The sequence below is a fragment of the Lactuca sativa genome, chromosome 3 (assembly GCF_002870075.4).
Source record: "Lactuca sativa cultivar Salinas chromosome 3, Lsat_Salinas_v11, whole genome shotgun sequence".
In the NCBI taxonomy this organism is placed as follows: Eukaryota; Viridiplantae; Streptophyta; class Magnoliopsida; order Asterales; family Asteraceae; genus Lactuca; species Lactuca sativa.
Window position 1 is genome coordinate 116,453,626 of NC_056625.2, and position 11,917 is coordinate 116,465,542.

The 11,917-nt window shown below is 39.9% G+C and overlaps 1 protein-coding gene and 1 non-coding gene across 2 annotated transcripts; one reads left to right on the forward strand and one right to left on the reverse strand.

The window, feature by feature from the left end:
• Positions 1–2,900: 2,900 nt before the first annotated feature.
• On the reverse strand, positions 2,901–3,006 carry LOC111919626 (small nucleolar RNA R71). Its single transcript, XR_002859573.1, has one exon. It is a non-coding gene; the product is annotated as a small nucleolar RNA R71 (small nucleolar RNA).
• A 922-nt stretch (positions 3,007–3,928) lies between these two features.
• On the forward strand, positions 3,929–4,480 carry LOC111919607 (uncharacterized). The gene has a single exon (XM_023915171.1). It carries the CDS (start codon positions 3,929–3,931, stop codon positions 4,478–4,480), a length of 552 nt encoding a protein of 183 aa, XP_023770939.1.
• The last annotated feature ends 7,437 nt before the right edge of the window (positions 4,481–11,917 follow it).

Sequence of the window (11,917 nt, forward strand, 5' to 3'; positions counted from 1 at the left end):
GAAAGTGAAAGCAGTGAAGGAGCTTAATTGGAAAAAGCTGTGACATTTTGGAAGATTGCAATCAAGACCATATTTTTGAATATATGTCGGGTTCCAACTTGATGACGTGAAGATTTTGGAAGAATTTTAGAGAAATGAGGGTTCGAGAATGGTCCTAAGCCATTAAGAAGTGAATACACATCATATTGTCGCTCTAAAAGACATTATGAGAATCCCCCACGATGTGGCTATAATTCCACACTTTGGCGTTTATTTTTATCGCGATTGAATTCTATCAGACACATCCCCATGATGTGGCCACCACTTCCATGTCATGGCCCAGATTAGCAAACTTATTGAAAATGGTTTTTGGTTAATTTTAATCCGACATATTTAAATTAATGAGAAGAAGGACTAGAAGTACTGTTTTTCCAACAAATTATACGAGATGTCTTCCTTGCAAGTTTCAAAATTCGATCTCACCAATACTATCCTAGGGAAGTCTGTTCCAATCTCCCTCTTTATTTGTATGCTCTTTTATTGCTTAAGCATGCAATGAGGACATTGCATCAAATATGTGTAGGGTAGGGATTGAATATAAGAATGCAAACATAATGATATAAATGGATAGGATTTTTTTTAGTATATAATGACTTGAAATAATGGTTGATGTGCATATTTAGTCATGTATTTTGTACACATTTCTAATACTTTTAGCTACAATTATCTTTATTTTGAGACATAAGGTAATTATTATGTTTGAAATCTTTTTTTGTAGTAGCAAAGACATGGTCGATATAAAAAGGAAGAAAATGAGGAGCTGGAAGTAGGAATGAATAAGCTAAGGCAAAATAAGACAAAGAAGGCTTGCACATAGAAGACCACGACATGGTGATCATCCACCATGACGTGGCGAATGGAAAATTCTCGACCAGTGTGCTGAATTTGAGAATGCAAGATATCTATGAAGACCACAACATGGTGCCATTTAACCACGCCGTGGTGGCCAAATATACGGAAATTATATATATCCGGTTATTAGTTCGAATGGAGAGACTTATAACCGATTTTCTGAGAAGGATTATGACAAAACCATTTGGAAACCTTGGAGAAGATCTAGAATCTATTGGAGTTCAAGAGTTGAAGAAATATAGAATAATTCTACATAGATCTTATCGGTTTGCTAGCATATGCATGTCTAGTCTTATTGGTATGGATTTTGTATGTTTTTCTGCTATTATGAGAGGCTAAAAACCTTATGCTTCTGTTTGGTGAAGATGAACCTAATCCTTATGTGTTGATTTCAATCTATGGATAACATATATTGATTTTAATTGTGTTTGATAATTAAACCCTAACATGTTTTAGTTCTAGTTTTTATTTCTTATTAATCAAGTTCTTTGTGATAGTTGATCATTCTAATTGCATGAATTTATCACCTAATTGTTTATGATCATTAAATAATTAGAGCCAGGATTATTCTCATCTTAGATAAAGTAATTAAAACTAGTAAATTTAACTGTTTTAGAGAGCATAATTAATCTTAATTTGTGCTTGGTTACTTAACTTGATCATCAGAAAGTAACTACTATCATTCATAGTCCAATTTGTGCTTTTTATTGATTTAGTGTTTAACTAGTGCTTGATCATTGCATTATAATTCATATACTAGTATGTATAGATATTTGATCATAATAGCTAGTTAACAAAATCGTAATAAGAATATTTAATCCACTAGAAATCAACCATAGGATAAGGGGAAATCGGAACTGAACAGTAGGACTCTTTAATGTTGAAGTAAATTGGTTTTGATTTGTTGCTTAGTTGGTAATTTGGTAGTGATTTGAATTAAGTTCTTATGATCTTGCAAAATCAGTAAGAACCCCTAATTTTGTTTTCTTCTTAGTTTAATTAGAAGTAGTTATATTAATTAATAAATTTTATTCCTTATGTTCGACACTCGACTTACCCAAGCTATTCTATAATCTGACTAGGTGCACTGTCAATAGGTGCATATATTAATTAAATTAGTTAGGTTAGAAATTTAAAACATGTATGTATTTTTGCCCACATAAATTTTTTTGGCACCGTTGATGGGGAACGACTTATTTGATTTTTAGTTTCATTGCTTTTAGTTAGTTAACACTTTTTGTGGGGTAAAAACCGCAAAAAGTTTTTTTTGCAATTACTTTTCTATCTGAGTAACCATGATATCGTGGTCATCTTTTCCATGTCATGGTTATGTTTCAGTTAATCTTTAGTTTATTTATTTTTATTCGTTTTACATCTTTTGTTTTTTTTTTGTTTTAGTGATTTATGACCCAAGGATCTAACACTCCAATAATTCCACCATTAACAAATCTAGAATCAGTTTCCACAAGAAGAAAGACAAGAAGGTTGGCGAATCTAGCAATACATTTCAAGGTTAAAAATTGGAACTTTTTGAAAAGACTTCAAGCAAGAAGGAAGTAGGATATGAGCTAGAAACATCTGTTGAAGGAAGTTTAGAAGACGAGATAAAAAGCGAGGTTGAAGAAATGTCAGACATCACAAGAATGACTATGATAGATTACAAGAAGTAGACCCGTGAGGATAATGGACTAAGGCTTGTGCCGCTCGAGATTCCAGTTGAAAGAAGTTTTGAGCTCAAGGGGCGCATTCTATCAATAGTCAAGGACATACCTTTTTCTGTGAAAGAATATGAAGACACATTCAAACACATCGATGTAGTAAAGGACATTGCAAACTACTTCAATGTTCCAAACATGCCACGAAAATCAGTGTTACATAGGATGCTTCCGATGACATTTATCGGCGAAGCTAAAGTTTGGTTGAAATCACTCGTACCCGAATCCATTATTACTTGGGAAAATCTTCATGAAGCCTACATTGATCAATTCAGGCCGCCTTCAAAGATATCTAAACTCAAAAAGAATATTTCTAATTTCCAACAAAACGATGGCGAGTCCTTATATGAAGCATGTGAGAGATACAAAGGCTTGCTTAGGAGTTGTCCTCACATGATCTAAATTTCCAATAAGAAGCGTTATTTTCTATGATTGGTTGAATATTACAATGAGACAACTTCTTGATTCTCAAGGACCAATGACATAGAAAGAACCGACCACTATTAAAGAGTTAATTGAGAAATTTGCAAAGCACTCATGTGAATATCATAACCCAAGAGAAGAGATGTTTCTAGAGGTAAAGGAGATGGAGGTAACGATAACATGGCTGCAATCATTGCTAAATTGGAGAATGTGGATAAGGGAATGATGAAATTGGATCAATCTATATATGCCATAAGAGTTGGATGTGAGAATTGCCACGGACCATATTTAGCGAAGGATTGTGATTCAGATGAGCACAATGTTTTACTCTAGTGGTGACAAATATGATGAAGAATGGAGAAAGCCAAAAAGGAGTGGTTTCCTTATGACGAGTACAAGAAGAAAAAGGAAGAGAAATATAGACAAACCAATCGAGGCTACTACCAAAAAGAACAACCAACACCCGATAAGAAATTGGATTTTGAATCAATACTTAATAGGTTATGGAAGCCTTTGAAAAAAAGGAACGATACTACTAAGGCTAATGTAAGAAATCATCAAGCTTCTATAAACAACATTGAGACTCAACTAGGCCAATTAACGAAACTTGTTAATGAAAGGTTACCACCTAGAAATCCTGACCCAAAATCAAAACCTCATGTAATGCCAATTTACACTGAAAAGAAGTTAATGATCCATGATAAAGCTACTAAGAAGCCGAATTCGTATTTGGAAGAAGAGAAGCCCGAAGCACAAAAAGAAAAATTCGAGTCCCATTCTGATGATTCAGCACATCGTGGTGACCTTGTCACATCGTAGTTACCGGCGAACCAAAATTCTTCTCCTTTAAATTTGTATCAGCCTCCTTTACCATTCCCAACTTGACCATTAAGCATAATATGGAGTCGGAACAGAAGAAATTCTTGGAACCAGTGCTATCTCTTGAAATTAACACTTCTTTCTTCAAATCTATGTCCAAGCTTGCTAAGTTTTCTAAAGATGTGATGACTAATCAAAAAGAATTGGAGAAAGCATCTACAATTGTGCTAAACGAGTCATGTTCAGTTGCAATCATCAATGGGTTGCAAATCAAAATGGGTGATCCAATCCAAATAACTTTGCCTTGTGAATTTGACAATTCCACCTCCATGAAAGCTTTAGCCGATTGGGGGGCAAACATAAATCTTATGCCATATGCTTTCTACAAGACGTTCAGTCTACCGAGTCTCCAAAACACAAATATGGCACTTCGAATGGCGGATCACTTAATCATTAACCCACATGGAATCATTGAGAATTTGTTGGTGAAAGTGTGGAAATTTATTTTTCTAATTGATTTTCTAGTATTGGACATGAAAGAAGACGAAGACCTTCCCATAATTTTGGGAAGACCATTGTTGAGTACCGTAAGGGCCCTTATTGACATTCATGACACAAAGCTCACACTTTGAGTAGAAGATGAAGAAATCACTTTTGAAATGAATCCAAAAGTGAGTTATGATGAGTTAAGAAATTAAGTGCTAAGGATGAATAATTTGGAAGAAGAAAGCCTTAATGAGTTAAAAGAGATTAAAAAATTGATGGAAGAGGTGTTGATAGTTTGGCAGAAACCTCATGTGCCAAAAGTAAAATGTTCCAAACCAAGAGCTTCAATTCCTATGATGTTTGAGGTGTTCGTGTTCACTACACCAAAGTCTTAAGTGGAAGAGGTAAGTGACGAAGAAGAAGATGACTTGGGTAATAATGGTGCGATAAATGTAACATCCGGATTCCCAGGTATAATATTATATTCATTATTTTTGGAAGTTGTGAGAGGACTCGGCGAGTTGGTGTTTAAACTCGCCGAGTATGGTCGCGGATTCATATCCAGGTTCACAGCTGGACTCGGCGAGTCCACACTATTTAATGAAACCCTTATTTCCTGGGTTTGGGACCTATTTAAAGGCCCTTAGGGACATCATTTGCGGCTACCAAACCCCAGAGAGAAACCCTAAGAGATCTAGAGCGTTTGTGAGGAAGGAGAGGCCATTTGTGATTATTTTGTTGGTGAAATTGCAAGAAAGAGGAAACCAAGCCAAGAGGAGGCTGAAGGAGGTGTGATTATGGTGATTTCAGAGCTCATAGACTTCATCTTGAGGTATTTTTCGGACCTTCTTCAGTGTGGTGCTAATTTCCTAGAGTTAGGGTTTTTCTAACCCCCTTTAGAGGATAGATTGTGGAGCAATTGGTCCCTTCTCGAGTTCATGCTTTGGATCTGGACTCAAAGGAGTCCAGAGACCTTAACCCTTGGGGCTTTTTGTAGTTATTTTGGGAGTAATGAACTTAGGATGTTATTTTGGGACTAAATCACCAAGTAAGACCATCTAGATGCTATTTGAGTGTCAAGGTCTGAACTTTACGTGATTATCATGCTTGGGAAGGTCAGATCTATGGATTAAAGGAACAGATCTGACCTCAGGAGGTCTATAGAGTTTGTGCATGGCATGAACTCGCCGAGTCCGAAGATCAGACTCGGCGAGTAGGATGAGGGTTTCCCGTAAATCACTCAGTGAGTGGACTTGCCGAGTTGGGGAAATAACTCGGTGAGTCAGGGAGAGTTAGGGGACTGGATTTCAAGCGGAACTCATCGAGTTGCTCTTGAGACTCGGCGAGTTGAGTCGGGGTGGCCCCGCGATTCATGCCAGGTGTGACCCGTCGAGTAAGGGTAAGGACTCGACGTGCCAAGAGGGACTAAGAGAGTCAGTAGACACGTGTAGACTCGCCGAGTCGCCTAAGTGCACTCGACGAGTCGGGTCAAAGTTTGACCGTTGACTTATGGTTATCTTTTAGGGTTGGTCAACAGTGAGGCCTTTAAGCCAAGAGAGGGGTAAAATGGTATGTTACCCTGCTGAGGGTGTTAAAAAAGGTTTGAATATAGTTATATTTATGAGAGTATTTACTTTATGTGATTAGGCAGAGGCTAGATCACATTTCTACCGAGTCAGAGACTTACCGGGACACCTGAGGTGAGTCTTCTCACTATACGTTACCTAGAGTGGTATTATGTGTTGACCAGAGGGTCTTATGTGTTACGTATGAGATTATGTGCTAAGTGATATATGTATGTTGTATGATGTTATAGACCAGACCGGAGAGTCCAACGAGCTATGACCGGACCAGAGGGTCTAACGAGCTACGGGACTGGAGGGTCCCACTGAGACACGTCTACCGGAGGGTCGTATTATAGCCTCGAGTGGCGTATGTGTTGTATGCGGTATTTTAGGGCACTCACTAAGCATTTATACTTACAGTTGTTGTGTGATGTAACTCAGGTAGTAGCGAGGACCATGGAAAGGCGCCGGCGTGACTCGTACACACTAGAGAGAGAGTTTGATTTTTATTATCTTGGGATATGTTATGTTTCAAAAACTATTGTTGGAAATATTTGAGAATGTTTTTATATGAACTTGGTTGATGAAAAATGAAAAATTTGTTTTGAAATTTACGTTGTTTACAAGTTGGTATCAGAGCCTTAGTTTGAGGGATTCGGATGCATCTTCGGGCATATCTGAAATCAAACTGAGGATTTGAGGAAATTTTTTGATAATGAAGTAAATTTTTTTGAAAAAGAGTAAAAAAGAGTTTTGAGACAAACAGAGCAGAGCCGTGTGTACGATCAGCCAGCGCCCGAAGTGTGAATCCCCAAAAGTCCCCTTACATTATGTGTTATGAGATATGCTATGTTACATTGTGCATGCTAGAGTAGGCTAGGTATTCATATTAGGAATAGAGTGGCATGATTTGTGATGCCTTAGCCTAGGAGATTTTTGCTGCTGAATTGCTTTTAGAGCGAGTAGATAGAAGTTAGGAGCTCATGAGAGGTCTATCGGAGGGTAGCCAATGCATTATGAGAGTAGAGTACTTGTGATCCAGGATCCAAGGAGGAGGACTTGGGGTGAATGCTGATGCGGTGTGGTCACTAGTATAGGGCCCGTACTACTGAAGACACCGGATCAGTGGGCATTCCAAGTAAGAATCCTTTGGACAACGGAGGACAAGTAGGGTTGTGTCATCGAGTATGTGTATGCTCGATCGAGTCTCTGATAATTTTCGTTGTATCTCAGCGGCATCATGGTTGGGACTCGACACATACCTGGGAGCAGTGGTGTCTGCGACGAGGAGATCCGTCGATTGATTTATGAGGAGGTGGCTGCTGCCATCCTGTAACGCCCGGGTTTCAGGGCTAAGCATTTTTGTCAGTGTAATAGTCTAGGTCAACTCTTGTAACTCTTTTTGAAGTAATAAAGATGAAATATTTGAGTATTATGTGAAGTATGTGTATTTATGTGCTTATAATTTAATTATAAATGTATAATTAATAAATAATAAAAATAAGCGTCAAAATTAAAGTGTGAGATAAGCCCGATATCTCTACATAATGTTTTAGAATATGTCTCAAGGTTTCCGTGCATATAAGGAACGCCGAAATTCGAGTTATAACGAAGAAGTTATGACCCGTCGAAGTTTCGCGGCAGAACCGGCACAATACCGGAGAGCGTAAATAGTGAATTTACGATAGAGCGAGATTTAGCCTTAGCGATCTAAACGAAAGTCATAGAATATGTTAAACTAAGAACATCGATAAAAAGAACGTCCAAATCTGACTTCGTATGAAGAAGTTATGATTTTTCGAAGTTTCGGAATAGCAGTGTACAGCCCGAAACTCGAATATTAGATCGAGCGATTTTTAGCCGACGCGACCTAAACGAAAATCGAAGATCTCATTGAGAGTAGCGTAACGAGAAAAAGATGGGCGAAAATGGATGTCGGATGAAGAAGTTATGAGGATTTAACGGACCAATCGTGTCCCGGCCCGTTAATAATATAAAATTTAAAATCGAGCCAAAATTAGCCGACGAAGTCTTAACGAAAGTTGTAGAGTACATTCCCACCTTCGCGTGGATATAAAGAACGTCAAAAATGGAGGTCGTACGCGAAAGTTACGAATTTTTGAAGTTGTAACTCGAAATTGCGAAATCTGATGCTAGAACGATGACGTGGCAAGATCCTGACCATCGCTTGCTGAACACGGTCCTCGCTTCGGATTGCGAAACGCCACCCCTCGCTTACGCCCCGCATCCGAGGCCTGTACGCCCAGCGTACCTTCGCTCCTATCCTTCAGGGTCCGGGTGCGAGCTAGCTGGTGCGAGCTGGAAACCTTATCCGAGCTACGCCCAGCGTAGCGGTGCTGGACGCCCCGCGTAGACAGAGGCTTCGCAGCCTATAAAAGGGTCTGAAGTCAGCCTCCATTTTCACAACAAAACTCTTTCTCTCTCTAGTTTCTTTCTCTCTCTACAACCCCAAACCACCCCTAAACCCTAGATAAAACCCTTAGCACCCTAGGGAAGCCCCGAGGCTCCCGGAGTCCCGAGAAAAAGGAGTTTTTCGGTTTCGAAACGCTGCTCCAATTAAGTCCCGGTTCTCGATAAAATTCGCTGTAAGTGTGCTACGCTTACGCAATTTTTTATATAGCTTTCAAATAATTATAGGAATGTTATTAGGTCATTAAAATAATTATTTGGGCTATTATTATGAGTTATATCGAGTGTTATTAATGCTTAATAATACTCGGACTAATTAATTTGTCGCGGTTATCATTAAACTAAACCCTAGTGGTATCGATACTAGGTTTTATCAAAGGAATATCGTTTTGAGAGTATCGAAGCGCTGTCCGAGTGCTGAGTCACCACCTAATCAGGTGAGTGCATAGATATGAAGTATTTTATATAAATTACGTGCTATGTGTGCATATTATCTGAATACTTGCTATCTATGCCCGATGAACATTGTTATACATGTTTTCAATGATTTAAACTGTATATGTATTTTATATCTACGAAAATGTTGGGGTAAAACATGGGTAGATGTAATAGGTGATGTGTGATAAAATGATGAGAGGCCTCGATGTTGATGTTGTTATTTTTGTCATCTAGTGGAGTATGGATGACGACCACGGACTCTTCTAGACAGTCCAGTGGAACACTAGCAGGCTCGCAACCTGTAGGTGTTTGTGAACGATGTGTTCACCGGTGTACTCCATCCCCCACATGGTTGCCTTTAGGACATTTATTGCCGAGGAATCCCCTTAGCAGTAGTGTCCGTCCCGATGATGATCCTTAGGCTAGGTCCCTTATGATAGGTGTTTAGGGACGTAAAGTGAGGATAACGGGAACGGGTAATCGGGTTACTGTTGATTGATGAAATTAATAAACTTATTTATTGTGGGTTGAAAACCCTATGTGCTCACCAGGCTCCCATGCCTGACCCACTCAGTTTTATGTATTACAGGTAGTGGCGCATGAGCATAAGTGTGATGTTTTGGACGAGGGATTACTGATATAGGCCTGTAGATATGAAATAATGTAGTAAGGCTTATATTGTACTGTTTATGCTTTTGATCTGTACGAACATGACATCCCGAGTCTTTTAATGAAATACATTTCTATGGAAATGCTTTTGATAAATCTTTATCATATTTTTGTTTTGGGACAAATTCCGCAACACTTTCATTTAAAAAGTAACTATGATTTTTAAACAAAGCATAAACAAACCGATCTTTTCTGGCCGTGATTTTGGGGATGTCACAGTTGGTATCAGAGCATTAGTTTAAGCGAACTAGGAATTATTAGGATTTCTAGACTTAAACTTGGAATGCTAAGCGATGATTGTGAGGTGTGAGCACTAGCTTATTTTAGGAATTGTGCCTAAAATGCTTTTATGTGCTAAATGCTTTGTGCATAATATGTTGTTAATTGTTCGGATCTATGGTCTGTTGCCGACCGGATCTGGAAACCTTATGTGTTTAGGATTCTAAACGTACGACTACGATATTAGAACTAGCATGTAAACGTTTCGGAGTGATAAGGACGATTTAAACGTCTATCCCAAATAAAGATCTAAATTCACCTTATTCGGTGTATAGATCAAGATGGCAAGGACCCGTAGCGGAAACGTGAACGCGAATGGAGATAGGAACCAACCCCCAGTGGTTCAACAAATACCTGTTGTTGAAGAAGTTGCACCTGAACCAGTCACGATGGCCGGAGTGCAAGCGATGATCCAGGCTATGTTGGATCGTCAAATGGAGGAAACCAGACGTTTGCTCCAGCAAAATCGAGAGGAAGAGACTATTCAGATCGAACAGCCTGAGTTGAACGAAGGGCAGACTGAAGAGGGAAACTATAGTGGGACTGTTGGTCAAGCCAACCCACCGATAGTTAGGCAAAACCTCCAGGATGGAGGAAATGACGGACGTGGATGCAAATACAAGGATTTCATGGCATCTAAGCCACCGAGTCTATCTGGAAGCCCGACGCCGGTGGAAGTCATGAACTGGATCTATGAGATGGAGACAATGTTTGAGAGTTGCGAGTGTAGCAATAGATAGAAGACCGCTCTTGCGGTTCCTTTGTTGAAATCTGGAGTACTAAGCTGGTGGAAGCTACTAGCTGACTCAATGCCCAAAGGTGAAGCAAGCAAGATGTCGTGGGAGGATTTTCTGGTACAGTTGAAAATGCAATACTGCTCTGAGCAGGATCTTCTGGAAATCAACAACGAATTCCAGAATCTGAAGAAGGGAAGAATGAGCGTTACGGAATACGCTGCAAGCTTTACTGAGAAAATGAAGCTTGTTCCTCAGCTCGTCCCAGCTGAACTCTCCAAGGTTAACAAATTTGCCCTCGGATTACCAGCGGACTTTGGTCCAATGGTCAAGCAATCTACCACTCTGAAAGCCGCCATCTGGGCTGCTAAGAATGTGGAGACCCAGATACGAGAGAAGGGTCTGGAGAGAGCGGAAGTGGGAGAGAAAAGGAAATTTCACGGATCCTCAAGGTTCGGTAAGAAGGGTAGATTCTCAGAGTCTGGTTCGAGAGGAGGAGGATCAGAAGCGAAGTGGTGTGACAAGTGCAAGAAAAAGCACTCTGGGAAGTGTGATGGAGGGGTCACTTGTTACAAATGCGGAAAGCCTGGGCACTATGCCAACGAGTGCATGTTCACCAAGAAGGTATGTTATGAGTGCAACGAGGAGGGGCACATTTCAAGGGATTGCTCAAAGAAGAAGGAGGCAGGAAGACCCAACATACCACCGAAGCCGAAGGCGAGAGCCTTCCAGATGACGCTCGAAGCTGCGAAGGAGGCAGCAGACGTCGCTTCAGGTACCTTTCTTGTAAACGGTTTGCCTGCAAATATACTATTTGATTCCGGAGCCAACTACTCCTTTGTGTCACATAAATTTGGTGGGAAATTAGCATTGCCTATAGAAAAACTAGATAATGCCCTGATTGTAGAAGTTGCCAGTGGCAAATTCGTACCTGTTAGTAATCGTATTAGGAACATCATCATTGACCTAAACGGAAACGAATTCCACGAAGAGCTATTACCCATAGAGTTAAACGGTTTCGACATCGTTTTGGGTATGGATTGGCTTAGCGCCAACGATGCTGAGATTCAATGCCGAAAGAAAATAGTAAGGGTAAACCCACCCGGAAAGGAATCATTTATGGTGCACGGGGACAAACGCAGAGGGAATTCTGGAATCATCTCCCTGATGAAAGCCAGGAAATGTTTGTCAAAGGGATGTGCATCATACTTGGCATTCGTAATCGATGCCAAGAAGGAGAAGAAAGAGGTGCATAATATACCGGTTGTGTGTGATTATCTGGAAGTCTTTCCCGAAGATCTTCCCAGATTACCACCTGATAGGCAAGTGGAGTTTCTTATAGACTTGTTACCAGGAACGACACCGATAGCAAAAGCACCTTACCGATTAGCACCGACGGAGATGAAGGAGCTCATGACGCAACTTCAGGAGCTGTTGGACAACGGTTTCATTCGACCTTGTTCGTCAC

Coding starts and splice junctions, on each gene's coding strand:
- LOC111919607 (XM_023915171.1), top strand. CDS start 3,929: ATGGAGTCGGAACAGAAGAAATTCTTGGAACCAGTGCTATCTCTTGAA.